The sequence below is a fragment of the Austrofundulus limnaeus genome, unplaced genomic scaffold (genome assembly GCF_001266775.1).
Source record: "Austrofundulus limnaeus strain Quisiro unplaced genomic scaffold, Austrofundulus_limnaeus-1.0 Scaffold0, whole genome shotgun sequence".
NCBI classification, from domain to species: domain Eukaryota; kingdom Metazoa; phylum Chordata; class Actinopteri; order Cyprinodontiformes; family Rivulidae; genus Austrofundulus; species Austrofundulus limnaeus.
In genome coordinates this window covers 5,252,359-5,274,049 of record NW_013952402.1, presented here as the reverse complement: position 1 = coordinate 5,274,049, position 21,691 = coordinate 5,252,359, and the positions used below count along the sequence as shown (strand labels likewise).

At 38.6% G+C, this 21,691-nt stretch overlaps 1 protein-coding gene across 3 annotated transcripts in view; it reads left to right on the top strand.

The window, feature by feature from the left end:
• Positions 1 to 21,691, top strand: part of LOC106532861 (inactive phospholipase D5) — a 54,222-nt gene that overhangs the window by 14,318 nt on the left and 18,213 nt on the right. For all 3 annotated transcript variants that reach the window (XM_014029124.1, XM_014029056.1, XM_014029198.1), the window contains exon 2: positions 21,403 to 21,539. In XM_014029124.1, the coding sequence (XP_013884578.1) occupies positions 21,403 to 21,539 (137 nt within the window). The remainder of the gene's footprint in view (positions 1 to 21,402; positions 21,540 to 21,691) is intronic.

Here is a 21,691-nt window from a genome sequence, read left to right as displayed (position 1 = left end):
CAGTTCCACTCATGCTGAGCTCATCGTTGAAGAGGTTTTGTTTGTCACATTTGTCAAATAAAATAAAATAAAATAAAACAAAAAAATCTTACAACCACTAAAATCTGATGTTACTCCATGTTTGTTTGCATTTTGTGAAGAAGGAAGTTGCGCTTTGCGTCTTCTTCAGTGGTTTTTGTGCTGATTCCTTTAGTGGTTTTTGGTGCAGCACCACCATAGGCGAGGGGGAGAAACATGTTGTTCCCATGGTTTAGTTCATTTTAATTTCAATTGTATTTCTTTATTAATTTCATTAAAACAAAACAAATAATTTTATATACAATAAAAAGAAATATAAAAAATGAGAAAAAACATATGTGTATATCAAAATCACAAATGAAATGAAATGAAAGGCAGCAGAGAGAAGGAAAATAATCTTATAATATCTGCCCCTTTTTTCCCCCAAATTTGACAAAGTGCAGTGTGAATGCAAACCACACCAACTGAAAATGTAAACAAATCTTGCCATTTTGTTCCCCAATCGAACCAAGGTCTGAATACGATCTTAATTCCTTCAGTTGGGGTTTATATAAAATGGAATTGCAATGCCTTGGGCTGAATTCCTTGTAACTGTAATTCCACAAGCCCCTCTTACACCCCTTTTTAGGTGTATCTTAAAGCAGCCCGTTTTGAGGCTGTCTCTTTAAAACCAAATAAGCCCCTCCCCCTCAGCTCATTCTAGTTCCGTAGACAAGACTTTATGTTGGAACAGAAAGTTTTATTTACAAATTAATTAAAAGCTGTCAACAGCAGAAGACTTAGTTCCCCATCCTGATTTTATCTCTGCCACTAAATGTCTGTGCCAGCCTGTTACTGCCAACATCAGCATCCCTGAAACCTGCGAGAGGCAACAAGGACCAAGAGATACAGCAGGCTGACACACTGTCAGCACACGATAAACCTGCATCCGCTCTGGTGAAAGTCAGATAAATGCACCAGTGCTGAACAATACAGACTGTTCTAAAATAGGAAGATAAGTACTTAATGTACTTTTAGTGTTTATGTCATGGCTTCAGACTGATAAGTGCTGCTCATTTATTTTTAGCAGTATTAGATTGTTGAAAATTAACAGTTAAATATTGTCTTTTTTTTTTTCAGTACAAGTACCGCATTTCTCTACAGTATGTTACTGTAGATGCAATGCATTGTGGGTATATCTTGACCTATCAGCTGTGGGGTTTTGTTTTCCTGAATTTCGTGCTTCAGGCTTGATTGTTTGACTCCGAACAGAGACCAAATCACCCCACTGTGATGAAGAAGAGCACAAGCAGAGCTGACAAAATGACAGCACTACACCCACACATGCAAACCTTTCGCAGCAGAGACCAATAAACATGCACGAGGGCTGTTCCTGTTAACTTGTTCACTGCTGCAGCTTATTCACACAAGCATCTGAAGGTCAAAGTGAAACCCGACAAAGTTCAAGTAAAGTTGCAGGAGTTACACGTTTGTTTGAATTAGGCCATTAAAATGAATTGTTGGATTGCTGTGCGGCAAATATTGTGTCGTGACATCTTCTGTAGAGCAGCTCAGCCCTTCGCCTGTGATGCTTTGTTAGAGCTTTTGAAAACGCCTGAGTTTTTGTCATTTGTAATTTTGGTTTGCCAGTAAACAGCCGTTATCCGTTCTGGTTGTTGGTTGGATTGTACACCTTCAAAGGGCCAATATTATGTGTTTCTAAGGCATACTTTTAAATACTATACCATAATAAAGTATCTATGTCACCTTTAGCTGTTATTAAAATGCTGTTTTTATGTTTAAATAGAAAATAAACTTTTCTTCTCATCACTTCCTCTTCTAAACGCCTTGAAATTGGCCTCTGTCTCTTTAAGAACCACCTTCCGCTTCTGTCTCGCCCATTTCGGTGGTGGTGGTGGGGGGGCTGCCATGATGCAGTTTACTTGGCATCTGAAAATACATTTCATCAAAGGTATTTTTAATCTGAAAAGAGCTTCACTGAGTGAGAACTAACGTTGAGAGCTCAGCAGACAGTTCAGTTTCACCCAAGAGCCCGCAGGAGTCATGAGCTGGGTGTGTGGGGAGAGGGTGGGGGAGGGGGTGTGCTCTGCCATGAGGAAGTTTGGCTTAAAGTCACGTCCTAGGGGTGTTTCTGGTCCCCAAAGGCGTTTCTGGTCCCCACCTGTCATTTTGCTCCTCAGCATGGCTTCCTAAAAGCGCTGCAGGATTTCTCAAACATGCATGAATGAGTCAAAGCAAGGCTTTGGGCATGTTTTTTATGAGAGTATAACATTATAACATGATATAAAACTCAAAAAAGTTGATTTTACATGATATTGCCCCTTTAAAGCTGCAGCCCCCAGAGGTCCAGGTGTCTTAAACAAGGAGAGAAGGATGGCTGAGCTCTCATTGTGAATCACTTCATCCTCTGCCTTTCTTTGCTTCCTGCTGTAGTGGTTATTTAGACGAGGCCTGTGGCTTGTCAGGATATCAGGCCAAAGCAGCCCCACTGGCAGAACTTTAATGAAACACTTTTGGCTCTCGTGTGTGCGTGCGTGTGCATGCGCTTGAGTAGTTTTATGTGTGTTCAGATCCTCAGTAAGCCATCCTCCTGCCTGTATATGCCAGCTGAGCCAGTGTAATTGAACATCCTGCTGATCCCACCACAAACACACAACATGGGCTCGAGCAGTGAAGTGGAGCTGATTGTGACGGGACCCGTGGCAACATGATACACCCGCCTTAGGAGACATGGAGAGGAGGGCAGTGACAGAAAATGCCATTGGTTGGTTGGAAATGCGGGGAGAAATCGCATTGTGCTGCAAAAACTTTTTGTTTTAAGTAAGATGAGAACACCATATAGTAATGTAGTCAATAAAAGCTTGTGCCACTTCAGCAGCAAGAGCTTTTTGTGAAACTGGTAGACGGGTTTCTGTAATAAAGTAAAAAAATAAATAAAAAGATGAAACTGCTTTTTATGGGCTTTAAAATAAATATCTTATCACCCTGAAAAGCTAAACCAAGCAAAAACATATCACTGATCCTACGTCATAAATTCAAAGGAATGATGTTTGCCCACCCTTCAGGTAGCCCGCTCAGTTGGCTTTAACCAAAATATAAGGGCCCACCCCTCCAAAAAATAAGTCACACAGTAATGCATGTTCACATAAACCTCAAAACAAACAATAAAACCACAACTCATAAGAGATTACTGAATGAATATTTCATGAGAAGAAATTTCCAACAGCTCCTGAAGCCACTTTCGCTTTCCCGTTTGTTTTTTTTCCGAAACCCAAGTTTATTGTTTGCACACATGGGTCACTATCTTGTTTCGTTCTCACAACATGTTCCCATGATGGAGGTTAAAAAAGGGGGGTTTTGAAAACAACTGTTCACTTCCTGCGGAGCACCAGCTGGCAATCAACAACAAGCTTCTCAGAAGTTGATGGGGGCCAAAATCAGAGTAAATAGAAACTGTTAAAAAAAACAGAGGATTTTTATCATTGGACCTGAACAGCAGGGGAGTTTTTAAAAACAAACAAAAATACAAAAATAGAAGCAATCCATCTCAGCCATGTGTTATGACCCATCAGTGTGTTTACCTGCAGGGAAACGGTCTACAGACGGTCTTTTGAGGGTTGGGTCAGCTTCCCTGGTGTTTAGTTGTCAAGAACATGAGCCCCTTTGCCTCAGCAGACTTTGTTTTCCTCCTGTCGATCAGAGTCCTGTGTTTGTCACATCCTCTCCTGGTTGATGTGGAGGGCTGGAAAGGTCGAGTCCTTTGTTGTGAAACTGTGGCAGAACATAGAATCGTCAACTTTGATTAACAATCTGAACACATTAACAGTAGGACACAACAGATTGCTCTGGAATTCATCAAATCAAGTTGGCAAAATGTAATATTTCTAATAAAATATAACAATTTATACAGCATTTATACTGTCTGATTGAAAAATAGATTAGCGTTTATTTAATACATGAACAAAGTAGTGATTTATCAGTGACAGAAAGAATAAAATTGAGTATACAAGCGGTCAAAATGAGTTTTCGCCACAGCTGGGCCTCTCCCTTAGAGACAGAGTGAGAAGTTTGGATCAGTTTTCTAGGAGAGACTCTAGAGGAGCCAGTTGAGCTGTTTCAGGCATCTTGTAAGGATCCCACCTAGACATCTCCAGGAGGTTTTCTGGTCTTGTCCAACTGGGCGGAGACCTCAGGCAAGACCCAGGACATGCTGCAGGGAATCTGTCCCTCAGCTGGCCTGGGAACACTTTGAAAGAGGTGGTCAGCAGGTCAGTTAGGGAATGGTGCATTTGTATGGGCTCGCACATGACAATACATTTCTTGGGTGCTATTTGAATAAATTTTAACCAGGCAGGTGCTCATGTTGAATGTCTTCTGCTTCTTTTAAGTGTTCCCAGCTAAGTGGGCCTGAGCAGCACTCACACCATGCAGACACAGACTCTGATCTCATCACAGTCAGCAGGGGGTCTCATGTCTTTTTAATGCGACTCTGATATATTGATTTCAGAGTAGAGCTGTGAGACAAAGTAGGATAGAATGCATTACAAAGCAGTTGTCACACCTGCACATGGATGCATTTTCTAATAAGAAAAAAAAACACTATATGATGTGTTGTAATGTGTCTCCAGAACATCTGCTGTGAGGTTTCATAGGGGTGTAAACTACCGGAAACCTTTCTCTTCTCTTCTTTCAGAAAAGATTACAAAGCAGTCATGCTGAAGTTGTCCTTGGTACATCAGAACAAGATGAAGCTTTGCGATAATGAAAGAACAGGGACATTTTCTGAGAAGAAAAATAGCCTTGGATTGATTTTTAAAAGGTTAATCAGGGAGTAAAAACAGAGAAAATAAAAGGTGCTTCTGTCCCAGATGGGTTTAAATAGTTTAAATCCGTGCGTTATGCTGCAGTTGAAACATGTTCCCAGCACTTTGTCTTAAATTATTTAAAATTGTCATAATGATTGCATTGTTAAAAAGTAATAAAACCTTTGAAAACAGAGGATATACGCTTGAAGAAAATCTAGCTGCGATTTAAGTTGATTTCTGGTTTCTTCCTATAATTTCCATTCTTTGTCAGTCTTTTTGTCTCTCTCACATAAGCACTAAGAGCATTTTCAGAATGTAAATCACTCTTTGCAGGTCGGCTCCATGTCTGGCCTCCATAGATGGATAATGACCTTTACCTGTTAAAATGTTTTTTTAATGAAAGATCAACAAAAAGTTCAGCTGAAAGGTTTTACCGAGGATGAATAAGTGGGAATAGGCATGGATGGCCCTTTTAGTTTTTTAACTTGAACGTTTACATTTTAATTCAGGAATGAAAAAAAAAAGCAAAAATATGTACTGTAATTAGGATTTCATGTGTTGAAGGTTTGATACCCATGAAGATGAATGTAAGATGCAAGTACTGAGTTTAACCACCTCATCACACACATGTGCTGCCATTTATCAGTCCTGATGGGATGAGACACACAAGTGTCCACAGGCAATAGAAGCATTCTCACTAGAATCAATCAGTTCTGGTCCTCTGTGGACAGAGTGAAACATCAGTCACACTCCCTGCCTTCCCCACTTCCAGACCCTTGTACATCAATTGCGCTTCAGACGAAACTCTGCGTCAACCAGGAGTCATTCTGCAACTGCTGTGCTGCTATTGAAACCATAAATTCAGATTTTTATGGCAATAAATTTCTGATTTTCTGCACAGATTGCTCTCACATATAGGCTCTCCTTGTATTGGCACAGCATGATAAATTAAACCAGGTAGCAGGTAATTCCAGCATCCCTCTGAACAATCCACTGAGCTAGCCTTCACTGCCGAGCGGGAGCTGGAGAATAGATCTCGGAATGAAGGTGGTGGATAGAGATATAAAAGAAATGGCGTGAACGACAACAGCAGAACTGGACTGACATTAATGAAGTTTGTGTTCCCTCGATGTAGGGTTGAGGTTGTGATACTGTCAGAGTAAATCTAAGACTGGAGCTGCTGGGGCTGAATAACTCCAGCTTTCCTGGCTCCAGGAGGTGATGGATGACCAAGCTGCTGTGTCTTTAATGTACGCAGCAAACCATTTTATAACAAATCTATATTTAAACCTGAAAGGGGACATGAATATATGAAAAAAAATGGACCAGAAACGTTTTTTTAAAGTTACTTCTACGGTTTTATCCAAAGGGCATGCAAAAAGTGCTATAAATAACAAATAAAGTGGATGCCTGTAAAATGTGTCTATCAGCATCTGTGTGGACTAAAATGCCACATTTTATAACATTTCAGGCTTATATGCTTTGATGAACATTTTTTTAATGAACAGATTTGACTGTGTGATTGATAGACGCTACTATTGCTGTATAAATTGCATTTCCTGCTGTTTCACTTTTGAGCAAGTTTTAGCTCTATAAAAAGACATTTAAGGTTGATACTGGGCTTAAAATTTCCCAGAAAATAATAATTTTGCACAGCACATATAGGTAACATAAAGCAAAGGGTTTGGTAGATTTCATAAAAGAAAATTACTTATTGCAGTTTAACCATGTGATCCTACATTAAGGCAGGTATAAAGTTTTTCTATCATAACTTATTTTTGGTCATAAAAGTATTCCCATTTTACTTGAACCTACATGTTGCTTTGTGTCAGACACTATCATTAGGAAGTTGTTATGATTGATAACTTTGTGAATTCAGTCAAGAAGATAAGGACATGGATGTCACCTCCTCAGATCTCATGTGCCTTTTTGTAACATACAGTATTTATTGACTAACTGTGGGTCATTATGCAGATTTTGCTTTAGCTGGACTTCCTCCAATCAGCCTTAGATCCTCCAGCTACTGCCTGTAAGAGGAAAAACAAGCATCAAATATGCTCCTCCTGAAAATCCATATGTCCCTCTTTTAAAATATTGCAGGAGATGCATGTGCTGCTGTAATGGCTGCTTAATTAGAACGAAGAGTGGGAGCACAGATATTGATCTGAGGGCAGGTCTTGGGTCTATCATTATGTCTTTGCTTATCGACTGAAAATGCCTTCATCACATGAAAAACAACTTTCATCGTTGCCTGCCATCGTGAAAGCTGGGTGACCATGTATGCACATATGTATGTGTGCAAAAATGTCTTGTAGAACTGAACTTTTGTGTGGTAGCTGAAGGTAATTAGAGATAATTGACAAGGAAATTGTTTCTTTAACATAGACATTAAAGTAAAATATTTTTCATGTTGATTTTTATGTTTTACATTTATTTTTCAAATCAACGTGGGCTGATGTTACTTTTATATTGATCTGATTCAACAATGTTTTGTGGATTCAGACTCAAATCAGCCGCTCATTTTGTTAACAAGACTTTTTTAACCACACTTCCTGTGTAGTGACAACCAACAACACGCCTTCTTTGTTTAATACACAGACTGTAGGTGTGCAGCGCTGCGTTCCTGCCTGGTCTTTCGGTGCAGTGTGCTGATTTTGTCAGCGTTAGACACAGTGAGGCTGTTACACCCCTCTTCCTTTCCTTTTTTAGTTAATCTAATGGCTGATTTCTTTTTAGCTTAATGCAAAGACATACTGTAAGAGTGGTATTGATTTTCTGGTTCAACTCCTGATGGCAAAACTAAATCCTAAATGTCAAGATACTCAGAATGAGTAAAAAAAATAAAAGCATGAGTAAAAACTGCCCAAACTGCAAAACAGTTTTCATAAAGGGTTTTATTTTTCTGCATAGGAGCAAATAATTCTACCAAATTGTTTTAGAATTACTCTCATCAGTTTTTCTATGAAGCTTTAGGCATCAGTTTCTTGGCAGGTTGGTTTTTCCAATCAGCTTAAACTTCTGTGTCTTCTGTCTCTTAATGTATTTTGGCTTAATGAAGCTGAGATCAGATCTCTGTGGAGTTGCACTTTTTTTGTTGTAGAATAGCAAACTGGTGTAAAGGAGAACCCAGACAAGGCTTGAGAATAGAGATCTTGAACGATCCAAATATTTTGAACAGCTCCTTATAATGAAAAATACAGTAGGAACTAAGTCGCGGGCAGTAGAGAGCCGTTTGTAGTTTTATTATTTTTTATTCCTCGTAATATCTTTATTTTTAAATTCTTAACCAAAGAGACAATCGCTCCTGCTTCACTTTTTCATGGAAAACAGGTAGAGTGGTGGTGTACAGCAGCTCAGGGGCAAAGGGGGAGGGGTTTCCGCTTGACAAAAACACAAGACTCCACCCACATGACGTGATGACATCACAAAACCTAAGATGAGAACTGGCGCATTCACACCGGACATATTTCATTTCTTAAGTCTGGACCTATTATGCAGGTGTGAATACACACATGCAGATCAAACAACCGGACTGAGACCCATTTCTAAGGTGGTCTCGGTCCGCTTTCAAACAAACTCTGGTGCGGTTCACTTCTGGTCTGAATACAGACCGGCCTCGAACCAAGCAAACTGCAGGAAACATTCACCTTTTTGGACCTCATGAGCTACCATTAGCTGTGTTTCCATCAATGTTTTTTAATGCACAGTTTGAAGTATTGCATCAGAAAAGTTGAATGGAAACGGCGTGGTTCAAAAAAACTTCCTCTAATTCACATAAAAGTTGATACGATCGCTTGAGGTGTTTTTTTTTTCAAAAAAGAGTTAATGCACAAAAGGAGATGGAAACACATTTGTCGAATAAGTTCTGACGTAGCAAACGTTTACCTCACATGGTCGATCAGCTGTTCTTGCTGTCTGAATGGTACCAATACCAGAGCGACTGGCAGCAGGACCCTCCTCCCGCTGTCGAAGTAATCTCAGTTATTCCCATAATGTGAAGAGAATCACATTTTTTTCTCTACATCTCCAGACAGCATGTAACATCTCCAAAACTAGTTGATATGACAGAATAATTACAAATTTTCCCGACAGGAGCAAAGCGCTCCTGATAACTTTTCTCCATTTTCCTGAGACTTTTACTTCCTGTTTACTACACGCATGCGTCTGACATAACTGATTCGCTTCAAGCCAGTTGATGGAAACACGTCTGATTCGCATTTCTTCATTTTGCAAAATTTTAAAATTTCGCTCAAAATTCGAATTAAAATTGGATGGAAACATGGCTAGTGTTAAGCAACATTAGCCCTTCAGTGTTGCTAACGCTAACACTGTGCTACAAAAAATGAGCCGTTGTGGGTCAGGGAACGAGGAGCTTCTTGTCTCCTATAGGTTGCAGCACACATTTGACAATGCTGTCCCAAAATTATAAGTATGTCATCGCAAAACCACCACTGAACGAGCTGCTCTTGATATTCTTAATAGTCAGTTGTAATGAGCATCTTTGTTTCTGGGTCTGTACTCTGTCCTGCCCCCGTCATTTCTGTCCAGTCACCTGCGTGGCTTTGTTTATAAACTATAGTCCACTTGCAAAAAGCACAATATGAATGCAAACCGCACCAAAGCAAAAAAAAAAAAAGTCTGCTTTTTGTTCCGGACCAAACAAGTGGACCAAAAGACTTTCCTTATGTGAATACAACCCAATTTCTCTGTAACTGGAAGGAGCTTTTTGGCAACATTTTCAGGATTATGTTTGTGCTGCAGTAAAAGTGAGATCTGTCCTAGTTAGAAATAAATAAAAATGCAAACATGAGAAGTGCCTGAAACGTTTGTACAGGACGATGTTGCTTAAACAATCAAGGCTGCAGGATTTTTCTCTGAGAGTTCTTGTTCTGTCGTCATCAACACAAGTGTGCAGTTCCATAAATGCACAAGTCTTGACAGAGTTGTCAAACAGACAGATAGTGGAAAAAAATTTCAAAGACATGCTGCTCTGGGCTTTCAGCCATAACAAACCAAACGCCAGGACATCTATTCCTTTCTTTGATTTGACCACTGGTGTCAAAAACCAAAGTGATTATTTCTTTCTCAAATTAATCAACGATGGAAAAAGGGCCCTCTGCCAACTAGTCTGTCTCATGATTCAACTTTAACTGGATTCACTTTGGAGTCTGGAAGATGTTTCCTCCTCCTCCATGCAGGTTTATAATCAGATGTGTTTTTCATCCAAAATTCTTCTTGTTGTTATTCTGCATATCCTCCTGTGTCTCTCTTTCTGGAAATCGCATTACCTGGACAGTAAAAAATCCTCATAAAAGCAACTGGTTTCCGCTGTGAGCCCTATTCACAGGAAGTCACGTCCTTATAAAACTTCGGTGATTATGATTTAGAAAGGGCAGAGCTGTCGGACTGCTCATCCCAGCAGCTCTGGGAATACTCAGCAGGGCTGAGCAGATAGCTGAACTCTCTCAAGAGTCCAGTTGTTAATGTCACTTTCCATAAGGCAAGAGGAAACAACATTTTATATGTGACAAATGGGAAAACACCATAAGAAATGTACAACAGGTAAATTGTTTTTAACTTTGTGTGTCTCACTTTTTCTGTTTCTGTGTGGAATACTAAGTAGAGCTATCAGAACCATTAAACAGGGCCGGCCCTAGCCAATTTGGTGCCCATAGGAAAGATTTCAGGGGGCACCCCTTGAGCCATTTCTTAATCTCACTGCCAGTTTAAATATTCACAATCCAAATTTTTGTTTTGTATCTGATATTATTTTAATTTGATATTATTACTCTTTAAAAACCAATTAAAATAGTAAATATACCGTATTTTTTGGACTATAAGCCGCACCCGCCATTTTTTTTAAAAATCTGCGAACATTAACATATAAGCCGCACCGGACTATAAGCCGCACCCCCAACATAAAAAAACAGTACACCCAAATTTGCCGTCAAAAAAGTGAATTCAACATCAAAACATAAAAAGCAAACCTTTAGGAATTAAAGTTYGGAGGAATACGGTTCATTTAACTGACCTTTTTTTGGTAGTTTTCTTTAACAGTTGCTGGTCCAATAAAACGTCTCATTCATCGTCCTCCGGCGCACTGAAACCATCGAAGTCCTCCTCTTCAGTTTCGGAGTTAAACAAGCTGAGAAAAGCTGCGTCACACAGCGGTATCTGTTCAGTGTTGCTTTCTGTGTCGCTGTCCTCCCGGGGTAATGCTGGCTYTGAAGCTGTGGTGGGAAAGCCCTCCCGCTCCAGCATACGTCACTGCATGGGATTTCTTCCCCGGGGAGTGCAATGAGGGAAAAAAAAAGGTCCGTGGCTCTTCACTCGACGTTTATCCACAAACTGGTCCTGGATTAAGCTCCAAAGTTTTTATCAGTCAGATTCCACCRTGAAAAATGTCTGTTTTATCCCCTTTTATGAGTTTTTGGCCATTGACTATCTTTAAATCGCTGCTTCCTGGTACAACAGTCGGCTCTGGAAGCGATCGCTTTTTTCTTTTTTTTTTCCTTTCTTTTTTTGAAGCGAGCGGTTGAAGCAAATGGAGCATAAGAGCCCCCTGGTGGCTGAAGAAAAAAATCCACTTATAAGCCGCACCGGTCTATAAGCCACATGGTTCAAAGTTCAGGAAAAAAGTCAAGGCTTATAGTCCGAAAAATACGGTAATTCATTTGAAATGGAATACCAGAAGTTTACCTCATTGCTTCTAATATCTGCTGTGAGCAATGAGGAACGCCTGTTTGTGTTAACAAGAAGCTGTGGAGCGAAGCAGTTCTAGGAGGGGTGCAGAGATTTACTCCACTGGAAAAATGTGTAAAAGAGCTACTCAAAACTGTATATTTTCCCGCCTTTTGAAGAGCATTTTACTAAATTCCTGGGATTAATATACTGTAACAACATGAAATCTGTATTTTATGAAGGTAAAACAACGAAAACGAGACTCTTTATCTGAGATCATAACTGAAACTTCCATTATCCTTATTTTATTTTCTATTCACACACTGAGACCCAGTAGTTAGTCCTGACTTCATTATATAACATTTTTATCACAAAATATCCACTGCACCATAAAACAATTCATGTAGTAACAAAGAAGGCTGAGAAACCCAAGATACCTTCATAAACCTGAGTGACAAGTGATAATTCTGCAAACTACATCTACTATAATCTGATAAAAAGCTATGGAATATGATTTTTTTATCTTCCATTTGTGGCGCCCCCTAGACAGACAGCGCCCTGAGCATTTGCACATGCCACAGGCCATCAAATCAGTCCTGAGTAGATATGTTAACTAAATTTGACTATTAAGTGTATTTTATTCACGTATAAATAGAAAATTTCAAAGCTTTAACTGTTCTTGAACTGAGTCAGCATTAACACAGATGCATTCCTGTTTATAGTTTGTACCATATGTTTTTTAGCATTTAACTACTTCAGCATAATTTCAGCTATTTCAACCATTCAGGTATCACATTGTTATTGTAATTGCCCAAGGGGAGTATTATCCATGTCTCATTTTCTTTATTTCACTGCATTTGATTAATCCTTAGCACATAATGCAAGCAGATTAATATGTCTAGAGTTGATTTACAAAACTTTTACAGCCTTCTTGCCTTCATAAAACGTGTTTGTAAATGAAAAGAATTTTTGTTTTGGTTCTGGTAAAATATAGCATGTGAGCAGCTTTACAGCGTTGCAAGATCAATAGGTACTGCAAAAGAAAAGGCTAAAAATATCTCTGGGTAACCTTTTTCATGCAATCCCAGATATACTGTATGTACTATAGCTTCTCCTGCAGTCTCTGGCACAAACAGTACACTTTGTAGCTACGGTAACTTGAATGTCCCCAGAAGACGTGAAGACATGAACATTAGTGGTCGATAGTAAAGATCAGCTTCGATGAATTTCCTGGGAACTAGTCTTTTATTGTCACCCTCCCCAAAGCCTCTGGGAAAATGCTGGTGCCACCTTGATCACATTAAACAGATTTAGGAGGCTTGTGAAACATGACCAAGCAGCCACCTCGCATTATTATGTCAAATCACTCAGTTTGGGTTTAAAGTAGAAATGTGTATTAAAATCTTTGACTAACTTCCTACAGAAACATGAGATGTTTGTAGGATTTTAACAGTCAGTGAAGCTTTAAGATTTGATCAGGTCAACACTGACGAAAGGCGGCAGAAACAACTCAGTTTCACTTTTTAAATTAAACTTTACTTAAACATTGATTTTAGGAGAATGTTTTTTTTTATTTTTGATATATGGAAGGATAAATATGAATATGTCCAACTGTAAATGCTCACAATGATGAGAATAAATCTATGAAATGTTGCAACACAGAGAATCCTGAAGGGAGCTGATAATAGAAAGAAACCAGGGATTGTTCAGGAAATGAGCAGCACTCCTCGCATTTTGCTCAAGGGACCAAAACTCAAAAAGAGGCAGAGAAACTTGCCTTCTCAGCAGAAGCTTGGAGAACATGACAGCATTCTGTCAGACGTTGCTCCCTTAGTGTCAGTCATTCTAGTATTAAAGAGCTCCTGCACATAAATACACACAGTCATAAAAAATACACAAACGACACGATGATGAGCTGTAGCTGCTTTTCGCAGTAAGCCCCCCCCCACCCCCCGAGTCACATAGCAAAAATACAAGAAAAGCAATTTCTACAAAAATTAGTTTTTAGTAAGAAGAGAAACAAGCAGATGAAAAAGAAAGATTGCCATTTAATATAACAAACTAGATTTAGCTCAGGATGCATTTCATGGTTCAAAGACAACTAACTTAATTCACCTAAACACTTGTCATGAACATAAATGTGCATGAATCCATCAGCAGATGCAATGTTTGAAATTAACTGGTTTTCAGTGGGGCTTGAAATGCATCAAATGGGCAAATAGAAAACTGGAGGTTTTTTTTTCTTTTAGCCTTGAGATAATCATAATCTAATCAGGATGCTAAAGTTAAGACTTGCAACTCGTGATTTGCCCCATTACTTGTGAATGTAAGTGAATTTTAAAACTAAAGAGGGTTACACAGTTACAAACAAAAGAAAACCCAAAAATGATCGACTTGCTGTTTTCACAATCCAGTGGATGCAGCATGATTTAAAGTTGACTGGCAGTTCGGTGGTCAGCACTGCAGGCTCGTTATCCTGAGGCTGCAGGTTTGAGCTCAGGAACAAAACAATTGCCAAATCTTTCATGCAACTTCACCTGCTGTGATGAGGCCTGCAGAACGGAGCAGCTAAAAGAAAAACACAATTTTTTTAGAACGCTTGGCATGGGTTTTCAGGTTATAAATCGTGGCATTGTTTTCAACAGTTAAATGCACGATAAACCTTTTTTTTAAGTTATATTTTGTGAAAATAAATATTGCGCTAGTGCAATACATAGCCCAGTGTTGTATCCAGTTAAAATACATGATGATTTATTACATTAAAATGGCTTCAAAATAAGAGAAAAAGTTTTTTGTGCAATGATTGACACCAAAGCTTTTCTGCTCTCTTAAGAGAAATTAAACATTACCAAAAAAAAATCATTAAGGGTTTAGTTTAGGTTTTTACTGTTTAAATTACTTGATATGTATTTCAAGTGTCATAGCGGTGTAATTTAAAACCCCGAGTCTGTCTCAATTATCATATATTCATCTAAAAGGAAAAAGGGTAATGGATTTCTAACCTATCAACAGAGGTCTGTGAAAACAGTCAAAGGCTTTCAAGTTGTTTTCTCCTCACCCATTCTGTCACTATCTGTATGATAAGTTGTCAAGTTCCATACAATGCGAACAATCGGCTGTTGTTTGCAGGATGAGCTGAAAGCAGTACAGCCTGTGTTCCTTTTCATGTCACAAAGGACACTTTGCACATCGCATAACTGAATTACTGACGTGAGTGACAACAAAGAGCAAGCGTTAAGGAAATGACTACACAAACTGATGCGTTAACAACTATAGTGAGTTATCCTGAAGGTCGTCCACAAGATTAAAGGACAAGAAAGAAAGTGCAAAAGTAATAATCCAAAGAAACAAACTCTATATTCCAAACTAGAAGCACTCGGAGAGTGCAAACCTGCGCCAAGGCCAATTTCCCCCATCCTGCAATAGAGTTAATGCGCAAAAGGAGAGATGGAAACACATTTGCTGAATAAGTTCTGACATAGCGAACATTTAAGCAGGCAGTATGTACGGGATTTCTTTCCCGTGGAGTCCAATGCAATCAAAAAAGGTCAGAGACTTGTCACCCGACGTTATTTTATCCAAAAACTGGTCCCGGATTAAGCTCCAAAGTTTTCATCAGTCAGATTCCACTGTATAAAATGTCCATTTTATCTTCGTTTATGAGTTTTTAACAGTTTGACTATCTTTATAAACTGCTGCTTCCTGGTACAGCCAGCTCTGGAAGCGAGTCGCCTTTAATTTTTTTTTTTTCATTTTTTAAGCGCGTGTTTTAAGCAAAATACAGCGTCTGAGCCCTTTCAGCACAAACAAACACTCCCACGAACTTCTTACCAATCACACAATAAAGTTCTTATGTGGAGGGGGTACATCACACGGTTGATCAGCTGTTCTTGCTGTCTGGTACCGGTCCGGTGTACCAGCTTCGGCTCGGCTGCAGCAGGACCCTCCCCCCGCTGTCGGTGTCTTCTCAGTTCTTCCCGAAACGTGAAGAGAATCGCATTTCTTTTTCTACGTCTCCAGACAGCAGTAACAACAGAATAATCACAACTTTCCCGATAGTAGACATCCTGGGATGTGTGGTCCCAGCGATGCGACTTGTACTTCCTGTTTCCAACAGGCATGCATCTAACATAATGGCACTTCCTGTAGCCTGGCTGATTCGCTCGAATTAAAAGAAAAATTCCTGTATCTGCATTGTGATCCGGAACATCACCAAAATTTAAWGGTGTGTTCCTTTGGCCAATACCCACCTGTGGTAAAATTTTCATGACAATCCGTCCACAAGTTTTTGAGTAATTTTGTCCACAGACAGACAGAATGACAGACAGACATGCGCGACCGAAAACATTACCTCCTCCCTTGGCGGAGGTAACAAAAGACGAGAATCTAACTGGTGTTCATTCTAAGGTTATTGTGACCCTTTTTTTCAGTTCAAGTGCTTCACAAAGACAGGAAAAAGATCCTGAGTATGTTTTATTAAAGTCATAAAGTTTATGAGTTGTTTGAATGTCTTCATGAGTATTTACTTTCTGCTTTGGCTGAGTTTGTTGTTGCCTCAGATGCTCTTGCTCAGGTTGTATACAGTCATGTAACTGCTTTATTAAATAGAAAGGCATTCAGAGAGTTCTACTGAAATTTTTCCCAGTTTTAGACTTTATTCACTGATTTACATTGAACCAGCTGCTTTATAGTTTGTTAGTTAGTTTATGATGCAAAGTCAGCATCATTCTGCCCAATCCGTTCAACATGTTCTCTTCTTTTTTGGTGTTCCTCCTTTGGTGTTTTTTTAATTTCACTTTCGAGTTTCTCTGCAAACTTCTTGGTTCATGAATGGAAACCAAAACTCTCCTCTCACCATGCTCATCATCTGCAGCACTCTGAGCGCTCATTACACAAATTAGACCAGGATATTTCATTTATAATTTGCCCGTGGTGCTGTTGTTGATGTAATTTGAATTTCCTCAGACTCTTTAGGACATAAGAAACACTCACGATGAAATAATTGAGGCGCCGCCACTTTCGTCATTCGGCCTCTCTGCAGGCACTTTTTAAAATCTCCTTAAATGAGCCTCCGAAGCCACAGGATTTTCATGCCTCGTCCTTAAAAACCTACCAGCTCTCCACAATGCTTCTGGTGCTCGTCTGCTTTGCTTTAGATCAGCACGCTATCTGGTGACAGAGCAGCGAACAAAGCGAGGCACGGGGAGTTCAGTTCTAAAAACGACTGTAAATCTGAGTTTCCTATTTAACATCTCGGCGAGCGGGATGATCCGGCCTTTGGGGAGACAGCACAGGGCAGATTAATGGCAGTTCGGCTGAGGGCTGACGGGAGAACAGCACGCAGTCTCTGTTTTGTACATCCCTCCTCTGCTCCAGCCTTCACCCCTGTGTGTGTGAGAGGCAGGCTGACGTAAACACGTTAAGTGTGTATTTGTTTTGTGGGTGTGAAGAAATGCGGCCCACTGTCATTCACCTTGCACGTCCTCTTTTATTTAATGAACTCTGGGGAGATTTTTTTTTCTTTTCTTTTATTTTTCAAACCAGCAAGCATTTTCACTAAATCATTTTATTTATGACTCACTTTTCGTAAGCCACTCAGGAATATCTGGTAGAAGATGGACGATTTCTGAGCGTGCAAACCTAATGAGATGTAACAGCAAACAGCCAAAAATCCCTCATGGGAGTCATTTTCTGTATTTTAGCTTGGGAACAGCTTGAGTTGGATTCAGATGTTTAGAATTATTGCTTTAGAAGTCATTTTGACAGACTGTGTCAGTGCTGTTTGACCCTTGGTGTCGATTTATTTGTAATCCACATTATTTATGATTCATGAGTGCAGAACCATCCTCTGTGATTTGTGTCACAGCTACATGCCAGATGCCAAACTTTTAAATGACTTTATAAAAGAAGATGCAGTGTGTGGGTGTGTGTTGTTGCTGGTCACACTTAGAGAGGTGATTATTTTCTTTGACCAGTCAGAGGTTTATCAGCTTGTTTTGTGTGTAACTTCTGCTTAGTACTTAAAATTAATCTGCTTTGGTAATTAAATGGTACTACTTAAATGAGAAAAGAAAATGCTTGTTGCTTTTCTGCTGTCGTGAAGAAAAATAGTATGAAGGTTTTTGTCTCCAGATGGAAAAGGTTTGGCACGAAGAGTTCAAGAAAACTGAAAGAAGAGGGTTTATTAGATGATTTCCACTAAAATAGTTCAAACACAGAATATAAGAAATTCATCTGTTTTCCTAAACCTAACCATTATTTCTGATAAAAATAAAAGTAACACAAACCTGATGTCTGGACCCAAAAAGCAGACAGAACAGTTTTAAACAGTAAACTTCATTTGATTTTAAAAAAACTGAAAACAAAATGCTGACATGGCAGTAAAAATCTACTCACAAAATACACGAGGGAATCACTGGGAGCACAAGGAGAATCATAAGGAAGACATCTGAACTGTGGCCTGAAACCAACAATGCACCAATGTTGAGAGAAAATAAACTGGTGACAAATGAGGCAGGGCTGAATGTGGACAGAGAACAGGTGGGCGGGGGCAGACTGACTGAATGCAGAGTAGGGCTGTGTATTGGCAAGAATTTGGCGATACGATACATATCATGACAGAGGGGTCACGATACGATATATCCCGATATATTGCGATACTATAAGCAAGGTGATATATTGCGTTTTTTGGTCCAAAAATTCTATTAAATAAAAACCTCTTACAGGGGAAAAAATGAAAAACCAAAATTCATTGTCTTAGAAAATTCTAATATTACATAGACATGCTTTTGATACATTTAGCTGTGTTCTGCTTTGTATGTATTTTATTTTATTTGTTTCATATTTCTTATTTCATCCATGTTTTCAATTATTAGACTAAATTTGACAATAAATAGTTTGAAAATATATTTTTTGCAGCTTTTAGTTTTTAATATTAATTTACAATATGGTCACCCAACACTTAACAACGGCCTCTACCTCAAGAGGTAGAGGAGCCAAATTGCTGGCTCACTGCTGCCAACTAGTGGTCAGAGGCTGAACTACAACATAAAAATGAACGGCTGGCAGGAAAGTTGACATTTTAAACCTTAATAAAAAATCGATACAGGGCTTTAGAATATCGATACAGTATCGGGAAATGAAATATCGTGATATTTTAGTGTATCGATATTTTCTTACACCATTAATACAGAGGTTGAACTAAGGGAAAGCACTGAATCAGAAAAGAGAATTAGGAGTGAGCATATCCATCCTATATTGATACTACTGATAACAAGATGAGTAACTGATCGGATCAATACTAATGTGATGGGATTGCTTATTTTGTTCACAATTTAGTTGCAATATTGACTTTATTTTTCACAAATAAAGTAAAAAATAAAGTCAGTGCAGTCTTCAGATTATTTGGAGGAAGTAATAAGTCCTTTACATCATGCCTGCATGTAATTGAGGTTTTATTTTTATTTATTTTTTGTTTGTTAAGCTATTGACATCGCTATATTTTTAATACACTGTTGCTTCTTTTGTCTTACTTTGCACTTTGACATTACTTCTGTATTAGAAGGTAATATGGAATTATGTAATTATTTTTATATGGTTACTTTGTGTTATTTTGTTGTATTAAATTAATACAAAACATTTTTATTTGCCTAAAATCTGTTTTTGTAATCGACCAAGGCAAAATCACAAAATGAAAATGATGCGCTATCAGTATCAGTATCAGTATCAGAATCAGTATCAAAATCGACAATACTAGAACTGTATTTACTTTGTATTGGATCAATCTTTTAAAAAAGTGTTTTTAAAGCATCAGAATAACATCTGCAGATGTCTTGAAAACAATCAGTGCTGAGTTTGTTCATATCTACCTGCTAGACACTATTAGACATTAAAAAAATACCTTTTTAAAGTGAGTCTGCATTAAACTGATTTATTGCAGATTACTCCTTCACCTCTTTTTCACCGGCTCTGATTTTTACCGATCAATATTCTACCTTCATTACCTGAAGATTCACTGCTTCCAAGCTGCTCTACAGTGTCACTTAACATGATGCATGGAGAACACCAGTCTGACCTCTGCACACATCTGACCTCGCTCACATACATCTCCTTCCACACAAACAGCAGCCCACAAATACAGTATTAGAGTCAGGCAGTTTCCCTGCTGAGAGTGGACCTTCACATATAATTGCTTTTCTTGCTGTACATCTGCTATGTAGCTCAGCAGATTGACAGTTTGGACTTCACCTCCATTTACCCTTTGAGTGTGCCGAGAGTGTTTCTTTTAAATGCACAAGCAGACACGGAAGATGCTTTTTTTTCTAACCTTGGCTTCCTTATTTTCAGGGAAGCCTGTAGATTTGAACCAGCTGCCTTGTGGGATATTAGAGGTTATTCACTTTAACCTTTGTGCTGTTTTGGCAACCTTGCAGATAGCTTTTTGTGTGTGTGTGCAAGTGTGCTATATTTGTCATCAGATTTTAAAGCTGCACAAGCATAAATTGTGTTTACTTTATTATTATTTTATTATTACTATTTTGCTTTATTTTACTATAATTATTATTAATACATCTGGTGAGAGTTAATCACATCCATAAAAAATATTTTTCTATTTAAAACAAAAGTTCAAACCCTGTTGAGGTAGAGTTACATCATCTACCTTATGTTATTATTATAATCTCCTATTTTTATTATTAAACTGTAATCTCCTATTTTCAAATGTGTACTCTCATCATCAACATCGGATTACACTAATGTTTCCTTTTCGTCACCCTCCCACTGTTCACTCCTTTCACTGGACTTTGCAGCTGACAATATGGCCACTCTCACATGTAAGACACACAATTAGAAATGGTTAACTCTAAAGGTAATAATAGAAATTAATTCTGGAAGTTAAACAAAAGTTCACATCGAAAATAACAAGAGAATGATAAAACCAAGACAATTTTTTTTAAAAAATTGAATGAAGAAATTAAATTCATCAACATTTTGGTCAAATTCTACATAATGTGGCAGAGACAATCAATATTTCCTGTCTTTGCTCCTATTTCCTTCAAAAGCCCACAGTTCCCCTAAAACATATTCATAGCAGGAAACAGGAGCACATTCTTCTGTCAACATGACCAGACTGGGTTCTCTTTTCATAAAAGACTTGTTTGGTTGATAAGTTCAAATGTTTCATGTTTTTTTTTTTCTTGGCCTTCAATAGATGTAATGGTCCGTGCAAAGAGCAGATTAACATAATAATGAAACTGACCCTTGTGGAGGGGAGCAGCTGAAAGAAAAGCAACAAAAATAGTTGAAACTTTTAGTTTTTCCCTAAAATATCAGCCTTTCTACTTGGAATATTCTCACTAAATTCAGTGTAGCTGCTGTCTAATCTCATCATAGTCTCGTGACTTAATTATAATTTACTGTTCTTATATTTTTTTATTATAACATACAGTAAATGCACGTTTCAGATACAGGAAACTGTGTCATGTTGGACAACAGTAACAGCTGAGACTTCATCTCCTTCATGTCTTTTCTGCCCTCACAGATCGTGGTGACCCCTAATGATTCAAAACATGCCTTGTTGGTGGTATAAAAATAACTAAAGACAAAGAATCTCCCTGACATTTTTAGCTGTCCTTTTGTCCTCCTTCGTGGACACCTTCTCGTTCCTGTTTATTTTTAGAAGTAGAGTTTGTGAGATCATACATGAGTCCCATATGTTCCTGTTGGATTCTCCTCAATCATGTTATGACCCGCTGAGCCGAGCAGTAAATCAATCCCGTCATCCGCTCGGCTAATAGGGGGCCGAGGTTGGGGAACTTTGGCTGGCTGTGTGTTTTTACGGAAGTGTTGGAAAGAAAAAAAAACTTAGTAATCAATGTTGTTTTCTTTTCGTTTCCTGCAGTCTCAGCAGAAGTGCATTGTGATCTTTGCCTTGGTGTGCTGCTTTGCTGTGCTGGTGGCGCTGATTTTCTCAGCAGTGGATATCTGGGGCGAGGATGAGGATGGAATCACAGAGGAGAACTGCTCAAGGAACTGCAGGTAAGACGTGCAGAAGAACAAATATTCATTGTCCTGGTATCCAGTTGTTGTTTTCACTAATGCTCTCAGCTGATAAGTGTGCATCCATTTCTTTAAAGGGATCCCTGATTAGTTGTAACATTAGACTTTATTTAATAAACATATATTTTAAC